The sequence below is a fragment of the Pyrus communis genome, chromosome 14, assembly GCF_963583255.1.
Source record: "Pyrus communis chromosome 14, drPyrComm1.1, whole genome shotgun sequence".
In the NCBI taxonomy this organism is placed as follows: domain Eukaryota; kingdom Viridiplantae; phylum Streptophyta; class Magnoliopsida; order Rosales; family Rosaceae; genus Pyrus; species Pyrus communis.
In genome coordinates this window covers 14,894,291-14,919,151 of record NC_084816.1, presented here as the reverse complement: position 1 = coordinate 14,919,151, position 24,861 = coordinate 14,894,291, and the positions used below count along the sequence as shown (strand labels likewise).

At 43.2% G+C, this 24,861-nt stretch overlaps 1 protein-coding gene across 1 annotated transcript; it reads right to left on the bottom strand.

Moving 5' to 3' along the window:
* Positions 1-15,254: 15,254 nt before the first annotated feature.
* LOC137714859 (uncharacterized) lies at positions 15,255-24,861 on the bottom strand. The gene is made up of 11 exons (XM_068454015.1): positions 24,265-24,861; positions 23,900-24,139; positions 22,088-22,217; positions 20,421-20,573; positions 20,091-20,326; positions 19,950-20,019; positions 19,003-19,209; positions 17,172-17,407; positions 16,436-16,514; positions 16,241-16,369; positions 15,255-15,898 (listed from the first exon to the last, which is right to left on the bottom strand). Exons 1-11 carry the CDS (start codon positions 24,741-24,743, stop codon positions 15,800-15,802), a joined length of 2,058 nt encoding a protein of 685 aa, XP_068310116.1. The 5' UTR covers positions 24,744-24,861; the 3' UTR covers positions 15,255-15,799.

The window sequence follows — 24,861 nt, the reverse complement described above, 5'->3', positions numbered from 1 at the left end:
TCAGCTGGCCCGGGCCTTATTATTCGGCCCATATTATTTGTCATCACCTTGGGCCGAGCACATCCTGCTGCTCAGCCCAGCAATAATATTTTGGGTCCAAACATTGCCCCCTCACTTCTGAGGTCGCCGACTGTTAACTCTTGGTCGGGCCTCGACCTTGAAGAAGCGAAAACGTTTATTGCTTTTTTGGACTTTACTTCCTTAATGACCGTTATTCCTGCGCATTTATTAGACATGATTGCACTTTCCTCGTTGCCCCCAACGCGTGGCCACGTGTCGATTCTCCGCCGCTCTTAAAACTTTCAATCGTGGGCCTCGAGACCGTGTACTAACTGGAACGTCTCATCCTCATTAATGCCTTAAAACTGGCGCCGCACGCAATCGTGTGTCCAGGATTCTCGACTCCTCGATCCCCTCTTCGCAGGTTCCCAAAATATCCGAAATGATTGAGCCTTTCCCGGTTAAATTTCCCCCCAATTTGAACCAGTGCTTTTCGAATCCCAGACGTTTGACATTCATCCTGAAAGGCCTATAAATACCCACATTTCTGCCATTCGCCTCTTACGCTTTCAGAAATTCTAAACCCTCAAGTTCCTCATCCTTGTTCGTTCAAATCACACCTTCCAGTTCTTCCTTCTGCAATACCCTCTTTTCCAGAAACACCTCTCTTCTCCACAAATGGCCTCCTTCATTTTGAAGCTTTCTGATGAGATCAACAAGTGCAAGGATTTCATCGATCGGAGCACCGTCAAGACGCTGCGATTTGAAGAAGACATGGCCACCACCCACCAGATTCTGGGTCCCCTCTTCAGAGACGCAGTGCCGTCGTCTGTCACTAACCTGCTCAAGGAGCAGTGTTTGAAACCCCTGCTGCAGGGGTTCGACTGGTCAAAGTGGACTCTGGCGCGGCCTCAGGGAGGCTGGCCCTCGACCACCACAGCTTGGGCTGCCTGGGTCGACCGGATGAGCACGTTCTTCTCCAAGGAGTGGAAGGCTCTAGGCATCTACGATGCCATCATCCTGTCGACCATGGAGGTCGCCATGGATAAGGAGCTGCTTATGGCAGCCCTGAGTCTATGGTGTTCGGCCACCAACACCATGGTCCTGCCTTTCGGCCCTCTCAGCCCCACAATCCTCGACGTCTCGGCCATTCTTGGGACTTCCCCGACCGGCCTTCCTATTGACGCCGCCCTTTCCGGATACCCTTCTCCTCTCGACCTGAAGGCACTATTCGACGAAAGGGCCGTCGAGACGCTAAGCCGGGGCGACCGGGAGCCCTCAAGGGAAGAAGTTCAAAAGCTCCACAAGAACTTCTTCAACTACAACACTCTTATCCTTCACTTCGCCGGCCGAGGCGAAGAAGGCCTTAGGAAGGGAGAGCACGAGGCCTTCCTCTTCTACTGGTACAACAAATTCATCTGTTGTACCAGGTCAAATAAATGCCTGGTGGAGAACATGCCGGTGGCCTAGGCACTGGCTAATGGTCGCTCGCTGGCGCTCAGTCCAGCCATACTCGCCAACCTCTACCGCTGCCTGGCCGAGGCGACCATTGGCAAGATTGACCCGCACCAGAACGGACCCCTCTGGGTGTTCCAATTCTAGTTGCAGGTCTACTTCTCCACCCTTCGACCGGAGGTTCCTGCCTTCCAGCGAAAGGCCGCCCTTGGCCTTCAACTGGCCTCTCGACCAGCGCCGCCTCACCGAGCCGACGAGGTTTTCAAACACTTCCTCAGCCTCGACGTCCTCTCGGATGACGAGTTCCTGGTGTGCCGGCGCCAGGAGTACCCATCCTTGCTTAGGCTCCCTACGGCAGCATGGGCCGAGTCTGAGGATGCGGGCATCCGCCAGCGCTGGGGGTCGTTTGTCCTGGCCCGCGACCTTCCTTTGGGTTGCGATGCCCGCCGAGCCGGCTGGGAGGTCTATCACCCCCACTTCCTCGCCCGGCAGCTCGGCTATCTTCAAGGCTGCCCGGTCCCCCTGCTCGCCTCTCGGTCTCTCCTAAGTCGGGGACGTCTTATTGGTTCCTCTGAAAGAGAATGCAAGACATCAGACCAGGAGTTCCAAGAGAAGTGCAGGAAATTTCGGCTTCGGCCGACGGTTCCTGAATCTTTGGGAACCGACACCTTCGGGGACTGGTGGGAGGAATATACCGGGGACTTCTTCGGCGCCCCGGCCGAAGATCTGGTGAGGAAGATCTTCGGCGATCGTCCTAGATCAGCATCCTCGACTCAACTTAAGGAGTCGGCCCAAGGTAGTATTTCCGCTTCTTTCCTCTTTGTTTTATCTGTTCTCTGTTATTAATTACTTTGCCCTTCAGGGGGTCGTGGGTCGAGGGCGGTCGAAGTGGTCGCTGTGGTGGCCAAGGCGAAGAAGCTGGTGCCCAAGAAGAAAACCCTTGTCACCAAGCGAACGGTGCCTTCCAAGCGCCCCCACCGAGAGGCCGAGCCTGCGGAGGAGACCCCTCGCCCTTCTAAACGCGTCAAGAAATTGGCGAAGAAGGGCGACCGGGAAATTCATGTCATTCCCAGTGATACTACTGGACGCCTGCTCCTGCCGGCTCTCCATCTGTGCCGGCTGCCGCGGCCTCCCCAACCTCGAATCCTCTAGCCGTTTCCCCGGCAGATCCAATCGTCGCACCCGCTCCAGCATCGGAGCCGGTCGTGGCACCTGAAGCACCCTCGTCTCCAACGGTCATTTTGGAGGTATAATTATGCCTCCACTTGTTTCTTTAGGTTTCTGGTTGTAATGCTAAATGTTCTCTTTTTGTTCAGGATGTCGAGAGCGAGAGTGACGAAGTCCCGCTGCAACGCCGCCGTCGACCAGTCAACTCTCCTCCCGTCCATCCTCCTCCGGTCGTCGAGGCGACCGCTCGACTATGTCCTTCTGCGGCGGATCGTGGCAAGAGACCCATGGCCGATCTTGAGGCTACGGCCGAAACGCCGATCCACCCGCAGGACGAAGACCCTCCCATTCCTCCACAGGAAGTCTCTTCGGCCTTTGTAAGTCTCGCTTTTTTGTTGTGTTGATTTTTTGTGTGGCACATGTTTTTAAAAGACTATTAAATGTCAGGTGCCCGAACATTCATTTCACCGGCAATTTTATGCGCCGAGGGGCGTTGTCTATATTTCCTGGCCGCCATCGTGGCCATCAAATGTAGATGACCTCCATCGGCCGCATGAATTGCGTAGCGGTCTAAGGCACTGGGCTCGGCCATTAAGTTCCCTGGGTTCGAGCAATGACCCAGAGGGCATGGCCGAAGTCTCCTCTCGGCAGGTCTAAAACACTTCCCTTCTTTATGCATTATATCACGACGTCTTCTTTCCTTCACAAAGTTTTCCGTTTATGTGCAGCCATCGTGGTAAGTGGAGCTTGACGCTCTTCTTCAAAGCACGACCGGTAAGGCCGGCTCCTCTGCAGCTTCCGCCGAACCAGCCGGCGTCGTGCCCGAGGCCGAAGTCTTCGTGAAGCTGCACGAAGTCCTGTCTCTTAATGCTTGCCAAGCCCTCCGATGTAAGGGCCTTGACTCCGTTGGAGAGTGTCTCAATGACCTCGCCAGCGGTGGTCACCTGAGTACGGAGAATATCTCCTTTCTCACCGACCTCCTGGAGCGGACTCGGCAACACTTCTACATCTTCGAGCGAGCCCTTCAAGCCGAGGATGACTTGAAGGCTGCCAAGGTCGCGCAAGAGGCCGGCCGAGTTGAGATGGGGGCAATTAGAGCCAAGAAGGCGAAGCTAACCGTGTTTGATCGCCAGATTTCTGACCTTCAGCGTCAAATTTCTGACCTTCAACGGCAAAGGTCTGCTGCTGCTGCCGAGCTTGAGAAGGACTTCGAGGCCAACAAGACTCGGCTGACGGCCTTCGCTGTCGGTGCACGGCATGTCCAGCAGCTGCAGTTCAACAGGAAGACCAAGCAGGCTGAGATAATCCTGGGAGAAGCGAAGTGGCTGGAGCTGAAGGCTGCCCTTGAGACTTTCCTCCCCTCGACCCCTTAGGATGTCACCATTGTATTTGTATTTGTTCTTGTAATGATTTTTGTTATCAATACAATGGTCGTTTTGCTATTAATACAATGGTCTTACTCTTGCATTTCTCATGTAATTGGATAGTACTTCTTTAAAAACTTTCCATTAATCGGCAACTTATGAACTGAACCCGTCCGATCTCTTAGATGATATGCCCCTTTGCCGAGTACTTTGTGAACGATGAATGGTCCTTCCCAATTCGGCGACCACTTACCAAATCTGGGGTCTTTAATCCCAATAGGCAACACAGTTTGCCAAACCAATTCTCCTTCGCCGAACGTTTTTTGTCTCACACGCTGGTTATATGCTCGCTCGGCAATTTTCTTTTGTGCAACCAATAAGTTACCTGCGTCGATTCGACTTTCTTCTAAGTCCTCTAACTCTTGTCGCATCGCTTGACTGTATTCAATACTGCACAAATCATTCTGCTCGATTACTCGCAACGAGCTTATACTCAACTCAATCGGTAACATAGCATCATGTCCATAGGTTAACGCGTAAGGAGTGGTTCCAGTGGCCGACCGGGGTGAAGTTCGGTATGCCCATAATGCTTCATTTAACTTCAAATGCCACAAACCAGGTTTCTCTTTTACCATTTTTTCAAGGATGCCGATTAACACTTTGTTGCTTGCCTCGGCCTGTCCGTTTGCTTGTGGGTAGTACGGCGTAGATTGCTCGAGTCGGATATTCAAACTTGCCGCGTATTCCCTAAACCTATCGGCCGTGAATATAGTGCCATTATCAGTTATGATTGTCTCTGGCACACCGAATCTGGTCACAATATTCTCTTCCACGAAGTTGCATACCTCTTTAGCAGTTAATTCGGCGTATGACCTTGCCTCAACCCACTTAGTGAAATAGTCAGTTGCTACAATTATCCACGCGTGTTTCGCTGCCCCCGATGATGGCGAGATTTTGCCAATTACATCCATTGCCCAACCCCTGAACGGCCACGGTTTAGTAACCGAGTGTAGCAATTCGGCCGAGGCTCTCTGCACGGGTCCATGAATCTGGCATGATACGCATCTCCGTGCATACTCGATGCAATCCTTTAATATATTGGGCCAAAAATAACCGTGTCGTCGGAGTAACCAATGCATCTTTCGTCCAGATTGGTGTGCTCCGCAAATTCCTTCATGTACCTCGGCCATTACTTGGGCAGCCTCGTCTGGGCCGAGGCATAATAGTAATAAACCATCCTCGCCCTTGCGATATAATTCATTTTGATACGACACGTAATTCGTGGCGAGCACCTTCGTTCTTCGGTCGTGTTTCCCATTGGGGTTATCGAGGTATCGTAACATCGTCTTTCTCCAATCATCTGGTTCTACTTCGACAACACATACTTCTATGGGATCTCCTCGTTCTAGTAGGGATGGGAGTGACATTACCCTTGTACGTATTACGTGCGCGCGTTGGAGAGTTTGCTGATTGATCAAAGCGGGGTACGAGCGTTGACCCGTGTTCGCAATTTCCACAATTCGACCTAGTTTGCCCCCCATGAGTTGTGCTCCGGAGGCGATCTGGGCGAGTTCGTCGGCGTCAGTATTGTGAATACGTGAAATGTGTTTAAATGTGATTCGTTCGAACGACTTGGCCAGGTAGGTGGCGACCATGTGATAGGGAGCTAAAGTACAACTCATGCAACGAAACACGCCGTTCAGTTGGTTAATCACAAGTTCGGAATCACCAAGGACAAGAACACGGGGGGCCCGCAGATCGTGTAAAACATGGAGGCCGATAATGAGGGCTTCATATTCGGCCTGATTATTGGTGCAGCTGAAATCTAACTTGAGAGAAAAATACCATCGGCAGTGATCAGGCGACTGAATTGCGATACCGACACCTGCCGAGGTCGAAGTACTGGAACCATCAAAATTCATAGTCCAATGGTTATCGCGTGTGGTGACGAAACCAATGTCGACGTCGCCCCCTTCTAAACCATAAGGGGATGGGTGTTGTGCCAAGAAGTCGGCGAGGGCTTGCCCCTTGACGGCCTTTTGTGGTACATACTGAAGGCTGGACTCGGATAAGGCGAGTGTCCATTTCCCAATTCGGCCTTTGACCATAGTCCGAGTCAGCATGTAACGAATTATGTCGGTTTGGGCGATGACCTGCGTAACTGTGTGGAGCATGTAATGCCGAAGCTTGGATACGGCGAAAAACAACGCTAAGCAAAGTTTTTCGACAGGGGAATAATTAAGTTCCGGTGAATTCAGGTTTCGGCTAAGGTAAAAGATAGCTTGTTCGCGTCCAACGTTGTTATCTTGTGCCAGTAGGCACCCAATGGATTCAGCAGCTGCCGAAATGTACAACTTAAGGGGTTTGTTGCGACAAGGTGGAACGAGCACAGGTGGGGTGGAAAGAGCCACCTTGATTTGCGTAAATGCAGCTTGATGCTCTTCGCGCCATTCAAATTGGTTGGTCTCCTTCAGTTTAAGGAGTGTAGAGAATGCTTTCATTTTACCGGCCGAATTGGCGATGAAACGACGGAGGAAATTTATCTGCCCGAGTAACGACTGGAGCTGTTTCTTTGTCGTCGGCGGTGGGGCGCTAATGATGGCGCGGGCTTTATTTTCGTCGACCTCGATGCCGCGATGGTGCACCAAAAATCCTAGGAAATTACCGGCCGAAACACCGAAAGCACACTTCGCCGGGTTCATCTTGAGGTTGTTCTTGCGCATGCGAAGGAATGCTTGCCTCAGGTCGTCCAGGTGTGTTTGACGACGTTTGGATTTTACGACCACATCATCGATATAAACTTCGATGATTGTACCGATTAAGTCGTGGAAGATCATATTCATGGCTCGTTGGTATGTGGCGCCGACATTCTTGAGGCCGAAAGGCATGACTACCCATTCGTAAGTACCAAGTGCCCCCGGGCAACGGAAAGCCGTCTTGTGGACGTCAGCTTTGGCGATGAAGATCTGGTTGTAACCCGCGTGACCGTCCATAAAAGATAGCAATTCATGATTAGTTGCGGCATCAATTAATAAATCTGAGATCGGCATCGTATATTCGTCCTTGGGAGTAGCCAGATTTAGATTACGGAAATCGATGCAAATGCGAAGGGCACCGTTTTTCTTTAACACGGGGACGATATTGGCCAACCATTCGACATACCGAGCGGTCCTAATAAACCCGGCTTTTAGAAGCCGAACTAATTCTTCCTTAATGCCGAGTTGGACTTCGTTTGAAAATCGGCGAGGAGGCTGTCGAAAAGGCTTACACCCTTCTTTGATGCGTAGCTCATGCTCCACAAGGTTTCGGTCGAGGCCTGGCATTTCATGATAGCTCCACGCAAAGCAATCTTTAAATTCGTGGAGTAGCTTACGGAGTTCGACCTTCATGGATGGTGGAAGTAACGCACTAATAAACAATGTTCGAGGATCCTCGGCCGTGCCTACGTTAACTTCTTCTAACGGGTCCTTGACTTGAGGTCGATGGTCTTCGAGTTCGGCCGACGCAGCCTGAACTTTATCGAAAGATAGAACGGGGCCGTTATCTGCTTCGGCCAGAAATTCGATTAAATTGATGCCAGAATGTGGTTGCTTTGTAATGGCGTACCAATGGGCCAGCAGACGTTCCATTGTAGATGAAACCGCGGCCTGACGCCGTTCTTGCGTGGTGTGTTCAATCATCGGCATTGATGACTAAGTTCGCCAAACCAAGTCTCGCCGAATCCTGTTGGACAGTCTCGGCGCCGACCTCAATCACTTTTTGTACTGAAATTCTCGTCGGCCGCCCATCCTCGTTGAGGCCTTGGAGGGTGATGTAGCCGACGTGATCATCATAATAGTGTGCCTGAATCATGTTAGTTTCAAATGGTTGGTTATCGACTGGGTGGACGACGACCGATTTGCCATCCCAAAAGATGAGGACTTGGTATAGTGATGAAGGAATGCAACTGGTTTGGTGGATCCAGTCGCGGCCAAGTAATGCGTTATAATCGGTCTTGGAATCAATGATAAAGAATGCCGTCATGTGTTGACGACCGGCTATGCTAACTTCCAACGGGAGCACCCCTTTGGTCTGAGATTTGTCACCAACAAAGCTGCTCATAGTGATTCCTGACGGAATGAGTTCATTATCAGAACGGCGTAAAGCCTTCATGACGGATATTGGCATAATGTTGACGGTGGCTCCACAGTCGACAAATACTTTAGAAATTGGAAAGCCTTCGATGTGAGCCGTGACGTACAATGGCTTCAGGTGTTGGAGGTTAACCGAGGGGGAGCGGGGAAACAGCTCGGCCAAAGCTGCCTTAAGGTTATCCCCGCTTTGGCTTTCTCTGTCGTCGTCGTTTGCGACGAAGTCTACTTGTGTTGCTTCCTCGGCAACTACGTCCCCGTCCAAGAAACTTGACTGGTGGGTACTTGGTTGGAATTCAGCCGGTAGAACGTGTACCATACTAATCTCCATATGTTCGAGGACCGAGGGGCCCATTGGGTCATGGTCGTCGTCTTCCGGAGAATTATCCTCTGTAGCAGTCGTCGGAAAATCCTCGATCAAACTTTTGAGTTCCTCGGTAAAAGCCGGTATCCGAGACGTGGGAACCAAATCGAGTGCGAGTGAGCCATTTCCTTCGACGATGTGGACTGCCGAAGATTTCCGTTGGTCCTTTGTTACACGGGCTCGTTCTTCATATGCAATACGGGCGTTCCTCGTGTCTAGATAGGTATCCAATCGTGCTATCCGTTTTTCCTCGTCGGCCGTGAGGCCGAAGAGCGATACAGCCGAAAAGACTTCGAAATGATAGCGTAAATGCTGAAGGTCTTCGAGCGAAAAGGGTAATTCGGCGGCGTCGATATCTGTATAAGGATCGACCTCAAAACCAAGGACCCGAGCCTCCCGTATATGTTGAAATCTAGCTTTAATGGCTGGATCAGAAGTTTTCTGGATAATTTACTCGGCATCAGGACAAGTTAGCGCTAAGTCGAGGGCTTCCTGACATGCCTTGGGGAGTCCGTACAAGTCATTTGCGGAGTATTTCTTATGAAATTCTCGCATGTATTCCATGGATGCACCGAGGAATGGAGGGTGTAAGTTGCGCCGTATTTTGATAAACGGCTCGCGCGGTGGTAGCGGAGAAAGTTTCCTTTCGGCCTCTTGTCTAAAGTACTCTAGACGAGCTCGCGTTTCCCCAGGCCGGAGAAGGATCTTAATACGTTTCTCAGCCTCCTCAATGGTGGTTTCGAAATCAGCATCCGCTATTTTCTTCCCTTCGGCTAACTCGGTCATGATAGTCGGGGTTGGCCGTTCGCTAATATCTTCCACGGCCTTTTTTGGTTGCCACTGGTTGGCTGGACTGTCCTGCGTTTCTCGTCGCCGAGCCATGCAGTCTATCCGTTGGCGGCGACGTTTTTGAGATTTAGATAGCGCCGTATACAAGCCAGTTGGAGAGTTGTAACTGTACCAGCGTTGATCCGATGTCCTGGGTGGCTTGAAAGTTTTGCGATCAGCTGGCGAGCCCGAACTGTGGGTATTGCGCGAGTAATAATCTTCATTATAGAAAGGTGCGTCGAAGTCAAGACGCTGCCTGACCGAGGTCTGTTCTTTCGGCTTTACTTGGGGGCCGAGTCGATCAAACACTTGACGTCGTGGACCTACTCCCTTTGATGATGTTGTAGGGGCCGTAGGTGGTGTTGAAGATTTCTTCCCAGGTTCGACTGGTGTTTTACAATGGTCACATAAAACCTTCAATCCACAAGTTTCGTCGGATTTTGACCTTGTCATCGGCTCATCGGCGGATCGCACCGATTGTTCCGTTGGTGGTGCATTTGAAAATATATCAAGCTTTAGTCTGGTTCGACCATTTTGTTGACGGATATGCTGCACCGGGACATATTCGGCCTTCCCTTTGTTTTTGGGAAGGTGAGCATCCACCATACCAATCGTTGTTGAAGGGAAAGGATTAACGTCGACCGCCATCTTTTCCGGAAATTTCAACTTTCCTTTTTCGATCCAGCTTTGAATTGTGTCCCGGAACACAACACAATTATTGGTTGCATGCTTATTAGAATTATGATACTTGCAGTATATCTTTCCTTTCAATTCATCGGCCTTAGGGATAGTATGTCCCGGCCGAAGCTTGATGATTTTTGCTGCCAATAATTGATCGAAAATTGCATCAGCTTTGGTGATATCAAAAGTGTATACTTTTGATGACTTACTCGTTTCCTCGGCGGCCAAACGGGTTTTGGCGTCTTTGGTATTTACTTGCACCAAAGCCTTGCAAACATACGGTTTGTCTATTATTATCTCGGCCGCATCCACACTAGCATACTGAGGGTCTTCACTTTCGGCCGATGCATAGCTCACCGTGGGGTTCTTATACAGCGTCCCCCGGGATGGTGACTTTGATATTTTTTCTTCTCGGAGCAGATACTCATATTGTTCGACGTGTTGAGCAAGTTCGTACATATCTCGAATATTTGCCCCCAGAAACTTCTTTTTGTATTCCACGTCTAATCCGTTAAGGGCGATCCTGACGAACTCCACTTCGGGGAGTGGCACTCGGCACCAATTCCTGGCCGATTTAAACCTTGTTAGGTATTCCATTGGAGATTCATCAGATGCTTAAGCCATTCTGGCCAAGGATGATACGGACATCTCCATCCCTGGCCGATAGAATTGTTCATGGAACTTTTCGACCAACTCTTCCCAACTCTGCACGGAGTTGGGTGGAAGATTAATGTACCAGGCGAAAGCTGAGCCTGTCAGTGAAAAGTTAAACAGCCGTAGTTTGTAAAAATCGCTATTGACGTCCCCACACTGCGCTGTGAACCGAGCCACATGTTCTAGTGAGGATAAAGATGATTCCCCGGCGAAGAGGCTGAAATCGGGGATCTTAAATCCTCGTGGGTATTCAAACCTTTCCACATAAGCCGGGTATGGGTGAATGAATTTTGGAAACTTCGGCCCTTTCTTTAAGGCCGAATCAATCATTCTCTGGACTTCGGTCACGTTTATAGAAGCGACTTCTTCTCCCTGGCTCGGTCCCTCGGATCTATTTCTTGGTCCTCTTCTTTCTAAGGGGACTGGTTGCGGCCGAACGGATCCTCTCTCAGCTGGTATAGGCACATTCGTCGGGAGTTGCCGAGGTTGGCCGACCTGGCCATCTTCGAAGGCTTTACTAACCAGTAGTTCAAGCATTCTGGTCTGTGTATCGCTGTTACTACGTATGGCGTCTAGCAAATCATTCATCTTCTGACCAATCGACTGCTCGACCTGACGATATTGTTCATCCAGTCGTCTTCGAAGGAATGTCCTAGTTGGTGGATCGGAACCTTCCCCACCATCGTCATCACAATCTTCCATAATCCCTTCCATGAACATTCCAGGTGTTTGATTTGGGACTGTTGGGTTGTAAGGTTGCCCGCCGAGACAGACTTCATTCTCTCGGCGTGTTACATTTGTGGCCTCGGGCGGCACCACTATGATCGGATTTTTTGTAGAGTGCAAATCCTGCCCAAGGCCTTGCACTGGCAAGTCAGTCGTTGACTTTCCCATGGTTGTTTTCTGCTTCGTAGACCGTGTCTCAATGGTCATGAACTTCGAAGGTTTAGCACAAAGGTCCCACTGGGCGTGCCAAAATGTTGACCCTAAAAATTACAAAACCTACGTGGCGCGCAGGCCGAGTAACTAATAAGCTAACTACGTCCTTCGGTCGAATGTGGGGCGTGTCAACTCATCGGCTGAACCTGGCCGATGAGTAAAATTTGTTGATGTAGCTTTTGAGCGCGTCGCTGACTTCTTTAACTTGCGATTGCGACCGAGGAAGGAACACTCTCGGTCTCTGGGTTCTACAGCCTGAAGACAAGGCTGCTAATTCTGCGGAGTTCACAAATCGTCCGAGCCCGATTCGGTCACTGTGATTATATTCGTGAGGGTATAAGCACGTCGAATCGAGACCAAGGTGTATGGGCACAGGTACTCGAACGTGATGTATGTCTTGATGGTAAAAGTAGTTCGGCCGTCGGAATGCCGAACCCTGAAACTCACTTGTGAGTATCCAATCATAAAACCACTCGGCGACCAGTACGTCGAGCAATGTAATTCGTAACACCTAACTATGCCGAGAAGGCTAGCAAGGTGACCTCTGCCAACAAAGGTTCGAAAACCTTTCTCGACCGAGACTTGGATAGATAATCGGTCGACCTCGACGCAGTGCTGTTTATCCAAACTGAAGATGCTTCTTGGTCGGCTGATTCTGCGGCAGCAGTGCTGTTTATCCAAACTGAAGGTGCTCGCCGGGTGCTTCCACAATGTTGTTTATCCAAACTGAAGGTGTGTCGGCGGGAAAAAGAAAAGGAAAAAATCTCAAGGTGTTTGAGAGGTTTTGCGCAGGGCAATTGTATGCTGATTTGAACGTCTTTTCTGTTTGCATGATTTCTTGTATTTATAGTGCCCCATTCCTTGAAACCGACTCCGATTTGGATTGGGAGTCCTTGTCCCATTTCGCCTCTTCCTCGAACAAACCTACTCCTACTAGGATTCTGAATTTTCCTTCCTTTCGGGACTTCATTCCTTGCTGGTCGAGAATCCTAGTTGCACCAGGACTTCCTCGACCTTTCTATTTATCTGGACTACTTATGATAGGATTTGGCCGACCCTGTCAGCTGGCCCGGGCCTTATTATTCGGCCCATATTATTTGTCATCACCTTGGGCCGAGCGCATCCTGCTGCTCGGCCCAGCAATAATATTTTGGGTCCAAACAGATGGACACAAACACAATTTATAAAATAATCACTTAAGAAATATAAGAATATTTAAAACAACACATCTTTGGGGCGCGTAGCGCCCGTGATGCAAAAATGCCTCTCGCACGCACGTTAGTGCGTGCAGAGAGGCTAGTAGTCAGATAAATGACTTGCAGGCTAGGTCTTCGTAAGGATTAAAATTTCAACTGTTAAATTCGATAACCATAGATAACCGTCCGAATGAATTGAATTTGAGTTTGAAAATTCGGATATATTTTGGTATGGGGAAAAACTGTAAATATTATTCGGTTATGGTTTTGGATATGGTTATAAGATCCCCAATCCATATCTGTATCCATACCCGAATCAAATAAAATAAAATATAATATTATATATAATATTAAAATATTATATAATATATGTGTGTGTGTATGTATATTTATTATTGACCGAATCTTACTTTGAGAATACAAAAATTGCATTGTGTGAATTGCATTTTGTGGCAAAGTTCAAAAGTTTTGATATGAATCAAAATCTATGATAATTCAATACCTATGGGAGATATTAAAGATCAACCACCATTATTAATGTTTAGCTTTATTTTTTATGCTCCAAAAGATCTATTAATTAAATCATTTTATACATCAAATATTTAATGACGAAATTAATATTTATTAAATTATCATGCGTCAATTAGGCGAATATATTTTTTGTATTGACAAAGATGGATGTAACCGTTAACCGATGGGGAATCCGTTATCCAGTGGGTATGGTTATGGATAATACCCGATGGTTAATTTGCGATTATGGATATGGTTAATTTTCGTGGTTATGGGGATGGATATAGCATTTCCGTCCCCAAACCGATTCATTGCCATCCCTACGTGACAGTATGTTGGAATTTGATTCCTTCTCATTCTAACTCCTGATTAGTCTAAACGGTCATTCCAATTCCAAATTAGTAAACATATCATAAATGTGTTTTTAACTCTCAAACGGAATTTCCAACTTATTTCTAGTCGAGTCAACTCTCTTTACCCTCCAATTCCGAAGTATGAGAGCAACTGGCCAAAAGCAAAATGATCACAATTGGAAACATGTTCAGTCTAGTCATAATGGTGGAAAGAACCAGTGACTTTTGATTTTTTTTTTCTTCAGAAAATGATCCCTTAGATGCAGTTGAACTTTAACACAAGGAGTTCTACACTTATAAGGGATGAGGAAAAGGTGCGAGTCATTCGTTAAATGAAAAACACATTTTCCTTTTAAACTACCTTAGCAACGTATTTGCTAATATGAGGTATCAAATACTTGTGTTATGTGATAGTAATGGGATCTTATCCCTGTACTTGTGTCCCCAAGTGGGTAGGTTGATTAGGGGACTTTGTAGTAGCTTTTATTCTATTAGTAAAGAACATTTTGGTTCAAATTCTCTCACATCACAATTATCTTACTATGGCTTCGTCATAATTATCATACTATGGCTTAGCTATTAAGTTGGCTTGTGATGTCATCTCTCAAAGGGGTCATGTGGTCAATTTAGTGCAAACCAGCACATCACAACCTCGTAAATTGTGTTATTTGGGGTCGGGGTGTGTCAATGTTAACGAGCTACAGTTGTGTCAATGAAAAGTGACAAATCATTCAACAAAAATATTCTAGTTTTGGTTATTCAGACTACCCAAAAAAAAAAAAAAATTGCTAAGGTGTGCAAAATGAACACAATTTTACGAAGTGTAGTATGTGCATAACAACTTAAATAAAAAATTCAACAGGAGTCGATCAAGTATCTTTCATAGAAATAACAAAGTATGTTGCCATTAATGATAATTGAGAAGAAGGTAAAGGTAAAGCATTATATGATCACATTCACCCATCTCACACTAAAACCAAGCTTAAAAAGGACATACCTGATAAAATCTCAGTTAAGCATATCATAGGCTCTCTCCAGGTCCACCTTGAAGGCCATATCCCCTACTTCCTTTTCTTTTCTTTATTTTTTATTTTTTATTTTCTGTTAAAGTTTGAGAACAATACATGAGCAATCACAATATTATCTTTCATTGATCTACCAGGTGCAAGTGCACCTTGGTTTGGAGAAATACAAAGATTCAGAATAAGCTTTAATCTCTTAATAATGACTTTAGTAATTATTTTATAACTCACATTACAAAGACTTACCAACAGTTTCTGGATTTTCCCCTTTGGGAATGAGTGCTATATTTGTATGATTTGTCAGTCGGAGACTCGCATTATTTTTGAAGAAATCCTTCACCATACTGAAAAAACAGAGTTCTTAACTGTATCCCAGCAACTTTGGTAAAAACTAGTATACAACCGATCAAGGCCTGGGGCTTTTAGTGCCCCAATACTATTTACAGCGTCCCAAACTTCATCTACAGTAATTGGGGAGAGTAAAAAAATTATTTTGCTCCTCATTTATGCAAGGCTTGATAATACTCGCAACTGTAGACGTCTCATTAGTGCTAGGAGGGGAAGAACAAGAAAAACGCAGTTTAAAATCCTACACAAAAACCTGTTCATGCCCCTCCCAACGACACCACCATAATCCATTCCCATCTCTTATCTTATTGTTTTCGTTTCTTTTACTTCTAAATGTAGAACTAAGATGGGAAAGCTTTTTTGAGCCCACATTACTTCCTCCTCTCTTAAAACTTGGGACAATTCATCAATGATCTGAGCTTCAGTTTGTAATTCATCGTTACTGTTTATGTTATTGTTACCAATGGTATTAGTATTCATAACTCACTTTTGAACCTTGTTAAGCTCGTTAGACAACTTATTTACAAACTAATTAAATTCAGGATGCATTAACCGCATTGCTTCAAACTTGGGAGGTCACACTACCATTGACATACAAGCTGAATCAACTGCACACGCCGGTTGCTCCTTGAAGTGAAGCTACACATGTAGCAATGCAATAAATCCATCTTCCAACCTCATTCCATTCAAAACCTCTTCTGAAGAGTCAAGGTTCTAAGCAGGCATATGACCCTCTAGAAGATGAGTTGCCATATGATCTCGGAACCTCTCCCCAATGTCGCCTACTGCTACTTCTTTTGAACATCTGCTGGCATTCTAGATGTGCTGCTTCCACTGCGTTTCTTTTGTGCATTCCTCGTCTCCTCCTCGGTGCCATACCTTGCACGCTGCAACATGAGTAAAATAAACACCACAATTTCTTAGAAAGTTGGGATTTTATCAATTTTGTGAAACAGAATACCCAAACAATAATCACTAGATTATCATTGACCAGAATATGAAACATCTCACTGGTCTCTACCGATAAAAGTTTAAAACCCATAGCATATCACTATCTAAGAGGAAAAGATCTCTGATAACTCAAATAAGGATGATGGCAGTAAGAACAAAAAAGTACAAACTTTTTTCAACAAAAAGGTGCTGCACAAAGACTTGTTTATTTGAAACATAACCGGAAAAAAAAAAAAAGAAAAAAAAAAAGAAAGCATTATTGCGAAGAGTTTTGAGACCTTGGTTGGGTCTGAAAGTACTGCATATGCCTCCCCAATCATTTTAAAAAGCCTGTCAGCATCCTTGTGCATGTCTTCTGCTATCTCCTTCCAACAACCATTACCGCTCCTTGAAAAGAATTGACCAGCCTATAAAAGAACATGTTAGACGGTGAATAGCAGTAAGCAAGCTGCAAATCATAAAATATTACATACCTTGTCAGGATGATGTCGAAGTGCAGCTTTCCGATACGCCTTCTTGATTTCTGATGCCGAAACAGATGGTTCAACTCCCCTACCATTATAGCCGAATTAACTTAATGATAGTTTCAATCAATTATACTCGGAATTAAACTGCCTTGAAAAGCTACACCTTTTCTAGGAGAATCATAAACGGCAAGTGTAAGTATTTCTTAGATTCCATGGACTATTCTTATCTGCCTACAATCCAGAGCATGGAGCATTACCAAAAAGCTTGTTGTAAATAATTAATTATATTATACCAAGGAATTATCAGCAAGCAGCTTCGGTCTAAATTTTCATGCTAGTCACAAATTCGAGATCAAGTCTCCGACAGTGTTCTCCCTGCTTCAAGCAGAGGCTTTCCCATACACTTCACTGTAAAGCCAGCATTTATTGTTCGTTTTTTCAATTGCTTAAATTACCATCTGGAGAAGTTTTTTATGCTTGGCAATTAAACCAACAGAAGGATACTTTAACTATTGTGAGCAAGATGGAAGTCAATGAACCACCTATAATTTAAAAAATTGGTTTCCTCAGCCTCAGCCTCAACCGTTACAGTTAATTACTCAGTACACCCACCTGAATGTATAACAACTCAGCCTCAACAATTATTTAACCGGATAGTCTAGCAGCATTCGAGTAAACATCCTAAAGAGGGGCCAGTTTGCAACCATACGCCAAAAACAAATATAGGTGCAGATAAACTTACAGAATAAGGTACATATCCAAGGGGATGTCCTTTCTGTCTTTTTCTTCTATTTTAGAAAGATGAAGACGAGCTTGTCTCAAGACATTTGTGCCGCTAATGGATCTGTCAGATGCTCCACACAGATTAGTTTTTTCCTCTTCCTGCTTAGCGAGAATAGATACCAGTCTCCGAAGATCTTTAGCGGCTTCTCCATAATCTCTGATCATCTTGTATAATGTGGCTCGTCCAGAAATAGCCTGCCAAAAGTATAAAAGAAAACAGAAACTGACATAACATACAGGAGGACCCAATCAAAGAAAATTATTGTTCTGAAATGCAATATGCCACAGGAAAGGCAACTTTGTAAGGATTGTTAAAGCGGTAAAGCACCACCTACTAGAGGAATGACAACTTCATTGTGTTAGTGTAGTCTTCTTCCATCCCCAACATAATCGACCCATAGACTTCAAATTTTAAACGTTCGTAGACAAGCAACCACTTATAACTCAAGAGGCTTAAATACAAAAGGTTCACAAGGACCAATAAGTTCAAACCATACAATATTTGACAACTCTGCCAACATCTTGTACAACATTCTGAAAGTTCAGGTCACTCTTTTCCAGTCTAGCCCGTTGGCATCACAAATGTGGGAGGCAAACAATTCTAATCCATATGTCTATGTCAATGTTTCCTGATTACTTTATCCCACGCAAACAGTTCATAACAATTCCATATCCTTACGAAAAATTAATCACCAAGGAGCATTTCGGTGGTCACATCCATTCTAAATGTGTATTATATTGCATGTGAAGCACGTGTAAGGGTATGTTCTACACATCTATCCGTTGTTCATTGGAGATTGGAAAATGATATAAACGCTACAGTATAACATAACGCAATATATGAGGAAACCTGAGCAAAGCACACCAAATTTTTAAAGTCTATAAATGAAATCTAACCCTGGAGAAGCTGCACTTTGAGGTTGATATAAACCACAAACCAAAAGATATGGGGGAAATTATTAGTTAGAAATTAAAAATTATAATGGATGTCGAAAATGGTGTCAAAACTGAATTGACTGAAAATTCCTTCATTTTAATCTTTTATCCTGGGAAGACCTTCTAAGTAGAGCGAAATACTCATATCTAATATATCTTAAATTTTCAAGGGTGAACCCAAAAGTAAAATTCTTGAATATCTTAATCAAAATTTGACCACAAATTTGAGAAGTTCAGGAGACTGCAATCTGAAATTAAAACGTGATGTTCTTGGAAACTTAGATGTTTGTGCCTTGCAATTGAAATAGAAAGTTCTTCTTCTTCTTCTTCTTCTTCAAAACAAAACAAAAAAAAAAAAAAGAAAAAAAAAAGAAGAAATAGAAATGAATTAAATGCTTTAAGATTTCCTTGAAAATTAATGTGTTAGACAAGATCCATTTATTGCATTTCCACAGGAAGAAACCGCATAAACACACAACACATATATTCCAAATGCTCCCCAAAAACAGGTGGAAAGCTGTGTCACTAAGAAAATACAAATTGATTAGGGCACATTGATGGCTTGTCCTAGACAAATTGCAAGGATTAGCTTGGTTGGTTCTATTTAGGCCCCACATTTTAAATAGCCTAAAATAAGCCCACATAGAGAAGTCATAATCCAGTCCTAGTCCGGTCAATCAAACGACCCCTTAATGACCTAACAAGATTACTAGTTTGTATATATCTGATATCAATCAAATACAGATATAAAACCAGCCCGTCCTTTTACCAAAGAAAAAAAAGTAATGAATAAGTAAAATCATGAGCAATGCCATATCAAAGAATCATTAAGAAAACTTCAGCTTTGAACAAACCTTTAGATAATTTCCATCAAGAGCTATAGCTAGACTGCAATCAGCAATAGCATCAGTAATCCGGCCCAATGCCTTGTATGCAACAGCACGATTGCAAAAACAAACAGCTGTAAATGGACGTGATTCAACATTGCAGCACAAAGCAGTAGTATAATGCTCAACAACTTCAGTATGTCTTCCAGCCTGAAATGCTTCATTCCCCGCAACCTACGATGTACAGTAACAAAGAAGAAAGTCACTACATAAGCAGCATGTATATGCAGTAGAGCACTTCGTATTTTTCAATTAAACAGTTAATGATGAATGAATTAAGGGAGCTGCTATTGATACTCCAAATAAGTAAAAAGTACAATTTTTCCCTTTTTATAAGGGAGGAGTAAGGGATGACCTTTGTGGAGTCCCAATTAATAACACTTCCCCAAAATTAAACGCATCAAATATTGGAAAAAACAAACTAGTAGACACTGAAGAATGCCAAGCATAAACTAAAGTACAACCTTCTTTTACCCTGACACCACTTGAAAAAGGTTGTGCGAGAAAGAGATTGGTTTGTAAATATATCTGCAATCGAATGACTTGGAACTACTATATATCTCAAAAACAAAAAATTAAAAAACCTGTAGGCAGACATCATAGCAAGTGCTAACATATGAGAAAGTTCCCCCAGGATAACCAATGAGGTTTGATATTTGGCCTTTTAAGTAACAAATACACTCTTTGTCTATAGGAGGAAAATGACACGGTTAAGAAAGTCCTATCTAGTTTTGAAAATACTTCATGTCTTTATTTGTAATTACATGTCGGCAAGACAGCTGAAGAGGATCCTGCCCAACTTTCTTTAATATGGGATGAGGTATGAGTTCAAATATTTCTACACAATTGTGATATTACATGTGCACCTAGAGAGGATTGTACAAGTCAAGAAACACGGCACAGACTGAGCATACCTTATGAGACAGAAGTTCACGTACAACGGGAACAAGGGGTTCTGATGATTGCAGGGTTTTTCTCCAATTCCTGGACATTCGCATACTGTTAGGAACTTCAAGCAACAAAAGCAAACCTTTAAATTCGTGTCTGAAAGTTACCTATATGAGGTAGACATCTTTTCCTCATATTTATCTAGTGCAGCAAGACCCTCCTCGAGTTTTCCAAGATAAAAATAGGATTTAAAAATCATGCGGCACCGCCAGAGTCTGAAGTAAAAGTACTTTGATAGTTCGGAACTATCTGAAGTAAAATTGGTATCTGCTGGAAGGTTGTTCTTTTCCGCAGAACTAAGGGTCTGCTCACACAGCTCAATCACCTCTTCATACCTCCGCACCTGCTAGGGAATACATAATTCAACCCACAACTGACTGAAAATCATAGTAGCAAAAACCAGCAAAAGAAAAAACATAATTAAATAAATCACTAACCGCAAAAAGAGCCTCCGCTTTCATTTCAAGTAATTTTTCTGAGCTAGAACTTATTACCAAAGCTTCATCAATAAGTTGTAAAGCACGCTCGGCATTAGTAGATGTTTTCCATAGCAAAAGTTGAGCAGAAAGATTCAGGCATTCAGATACTTTCTGCCAGCAATTAAAACCCCAAATCAGTTTGTATACAAACACTTCTCCGTAAAAATCCAATGGTTAAAACAATGGCTTAAGATTTGATTGATGTTTTGCAGGGATGATCCAATTGAGACAGAATATAGATATTACAGATCATTAAATACAATGCGGATAGGGATCCCCAAGCGATCCCCATTACATGCAAAAACTTGGTACGTGTGTACATGTAAGCAATATAAAACTGTTATTGGCCAAAAAATAATAAAAGAAAAATGTATATCTTAACCTGAAGTATAAAAAACCACCTCTCAAAAAGAGCTAAGTTACATAAACCAAGACTTCAAATATAAATTCATTTTCACCACTGCTAACACATACATTATTATAGAAGAGTGAAAATAATCCCTACACATTTGAAACTAATGTCCAAAGAGCTGCCTATTATCTAACTTGGTCCCACATTTCATCTACACCCGTTCCCATAGTAACATGGGATAGGATACACTTTTGCAGAACCAGACCTCTCAAATTAAGATACAAAAACCTGAAGACTTGAAACCTAAATTCATTTCACAGCGGCAAATGCATCCATCCTTATTCGAAACTGATGTGCAAATAGCGGAGCTGCCCAGTATCTAACTACGTCATAATTCGTCTAGTCCCACACCCTTGTATTCTTTAAAATTCTTCTATTACGCTCCACCCAAATATTCCAAAAACTGCCAGCACAAAAGCAACCCCATAAAAATTTAGCTTTCCTCCCCCATCCTGAAGCCTCAAACTTGGTACTTAGAAGCTCAAAACAACCATTTGGAATAACCCAACTAGCTCTAACTCCCTTACACAATTTCCATCACAACTGTGCAGAACAAGAGCAATGGAGAAAATATGATCCGCAATCTCCTCCTCAGATATACACAAAATGCAAATACATTTGTCAGACCTCCATGGCCATCCTCAATTGATACCAACTTGAAAGTATAGTTCCTCTAACCTGTTCCACAGGGTTTTACTTGTACAACCAACTTATAAGAATTCCTGACTACAATTTCACAACCTCCCATATAATCAAGTATCAAACATGAGCAACAATAATTATGAGCATATTTGAAATCTGCAACGCCTTCAGACAAAATAATATATTCAAGATGAAAAGAAGGAAATTAAATATAAGTTAAAACCCTAAACAGATCAACACTCCAACTTTGATCCCATTTTCCCATGTCTTTTCTCTTTACAAGCCAAAATAGGGGTTTTACAATCAGAAAATTCCTTATTTCTTCTTGGCTCAATCACCCTACAAACTATGTGGTGTGCAACTTAAACTGTTTTTAAGAAAACGAGAAAAAGTTTCAGCATTATCAGGGTTCAGATGAGTACTGTATTAACCAATTTCATGTACACAACATAAGACTTAGAATTTATAATGTACACAACGTACGACTTGGAATTTATAAGTGATGTTAAATGTAGACTATGGTGAATCCCATGGAAAGCAGTAAGATCGGGTTTTTAATTAATGACACTACCTGTGCTTTTCGTAAGCCATCAGAAGCTTCTACTGCAATCTTTCGGTCCACAAAGACATCATTTGCCAATTGCAGGCACCTCCTAAAATTGTGTGAAGCATCTTCAACTTCCCCAAGAGCAAGATAACAGCTTTAAGAATTTGAAAACGAAATACAATTAGGGAAGGTTATGTTGTGTGAAAAGAAAAGCAATTATGAATTTATGACTGAAAAATTCTATGCCGGAACTCAAAAATCAAAGCGAGAAAGCACATTCAATAGGAAATGCCTAATCAAAGACCAGCAGAACAACATATGAAAATTATGAGAAGCAGAAATTTGAGTGCCAGTAAAATATCTTACTTAAAACCAGACGATCCAAGAACAACAGCACAATATTGTACAAGTAATGGTAAGTAGTAGACACGGCATTCGTGTCGTGTTTCTTGTGTTCGTATGGTTTTCGTGTCATACCCGATAGCTTAACGGGTCATGTCGTTTAATACTTGTTAAAGTAAACAGTAATATGACCTGATCCGAAATCAACCCGTTAATATTATCAGGTAATATGATCCGACCCGTTACCCGTTAAGAAAAATATATTTTAAATCAATAAAAATGAAAAACATAATTTGACCCAAAAAAATGTACAACATAATACTAAATTAGTATATACATACTAAATTTTGGAGTTGACCCCTTCATGAAAGTTGTAAAGCTTTTCATTACGAGTGATTACATTTTTCACACTTCTACAATAATTATTAATAATTTTATTAATTTTGCACTCAAATAAAAAAAAAAAATTGTTCATGAGATTTGGAGGGTTTTAAAAATCTAAACGACCATGTAACCATCGTCTAAGCATTGAGAATGCAATTATGAATGTTTATTATGCTTTCACATCTTTCAGACTTATACATTAATGATTATGAATTTTGTTTATTTTGAACTCCCTTAAAAATACTATTCATGAGAGCTTGTATGGTTTTAAAAATTCAAACGATCATATACCCATCCTCAAAGCTTAGAAGATGTGACCACGAGCGTTTACATATTTTTCGCACATGTAAATTAATTATTATAATTTTTTTAATGTGTTTGGTATTTTTAAATTACTTGATATTTTTATTTTTAATGTGTTTTATGAATTTTAATCTCAATCTTTGCCTATAATATCCTATAAAAATAAATAAATAAACAAAACTTAAATTTTAAAATTTAAAATTTATATAGAATAATAATTAATAAACAATATATACATATTCATTATATCTATTGTATTTTATAGTAAGCTTTTTTTAGTAGTTTAAAAAATTAAAATCATCAAAATAATTTTTTTCTTATCGTGTCGAAACAGGTTACCCTCGTGCTAGTTTCGTGTAAATCTGTTAAGAATCCCTTATTAATGGGTTATTATCATGTGACCCGATAATGACCCGATTAGTTATCGTGTTGACCCGCAACCTGTTATTTTTGTGTCGTGTTAACGGATCGTGTAAGAAATTGTTAGGACTAGTAAGTAGCAAAAGTCTAACAATCAATTGTATTAAAATTGAACAAGAATTATAGCAAAATTTTAAAATTTTAAAGTCCATTTGACTTTTGTTATAAATATATATCCAACTATATATAAATTTCAAGTGGTTGGGTTGTAAATTCCAAAACTTCATGGTCTAAAGTAAAAACGCACTAGATATCATGAAATGTCTGCGTAACTCATCCTAGTTTATGTCGGAAAGTGAGACCAACAAAAACAGAAGCTGCGTTAGCGCAGAGGTTCATACTGGAAAGTCAAAAGAAAATATCAAATAGTAAAGAGAAAATACTTACTTGGAAGCTCTAACCTGCACTTTCAGGAAGTTGGGATCAATTGCAGCAGCCATCATACAGTCCCCAAGTGCATCTCGTATTCTTCCAACAGTCAGACGTGTTGCTGCACGGTTGCTATAGCACAGCATCAATGCCCTAAGACAGCTTCTAGATGTCTCATTTCGAGAAACGCAATTCACTCCTTGTGTGTAGCAGTCCTCAGCTTCAGACAGATCCCCATTAGAGTATGCTTCGTTTCCCCTGGTGTATCAAATTCAACAAAAAGAAGCTCATCTTTAGTACAGGGCTATATTACTCCACTCAGAGATCCAAATATAACTAAAAGGGACATCAAACAATGAGTTTTAAGAATAGACAAAGATGACCTTCCTCGCCACTTTTCACATGCCTCCTGAGCCGCGGCTGCTTCAGTAGACAAAGAAATAGATTCTTGCTTTACCGGACTTTTCTTTTTCTGGAGGCGTTTTGATGCAGATGCTTGACTTTGAGCAGCGGAAGAGGCAGCCAAGGTGAAGTTAGACCCAGTTCTATTTTCTGAACTTCCACCACCAAGCACGGCGGGGGCAGGAGACGGAACAGACGGCGGGTTTAGAGGACCGTCGACGCTTCCAGAAAATTCCGAAGGGAAAGCAGCAGAGTCCAAGTTCCGAATCACATCGAGGAAGGCAGGGTCGCGATTCCTAATACTATTGAGCTCGGCGGGGCTGAGTTTCCGAATCCAATCAAGGATTTCAGGATCGACGCCTTCAGGATGTTCCGATATCCGTCTGGATCTGAGGCACTCATAAATTATGGCCAGCACTGACAATGACAGCGGTAGGACGATACGCGCCGCTGAAAACATAGTTTTTGTGCTGATGGCGGCGGCGGATGCGGCGGCGACGGTAGCTGAAACTGGGTTGCTAGGTTTTGCTGTGAACTTGCAACTAGCAACTACATTATGGATGAAACAAACTCTGTCA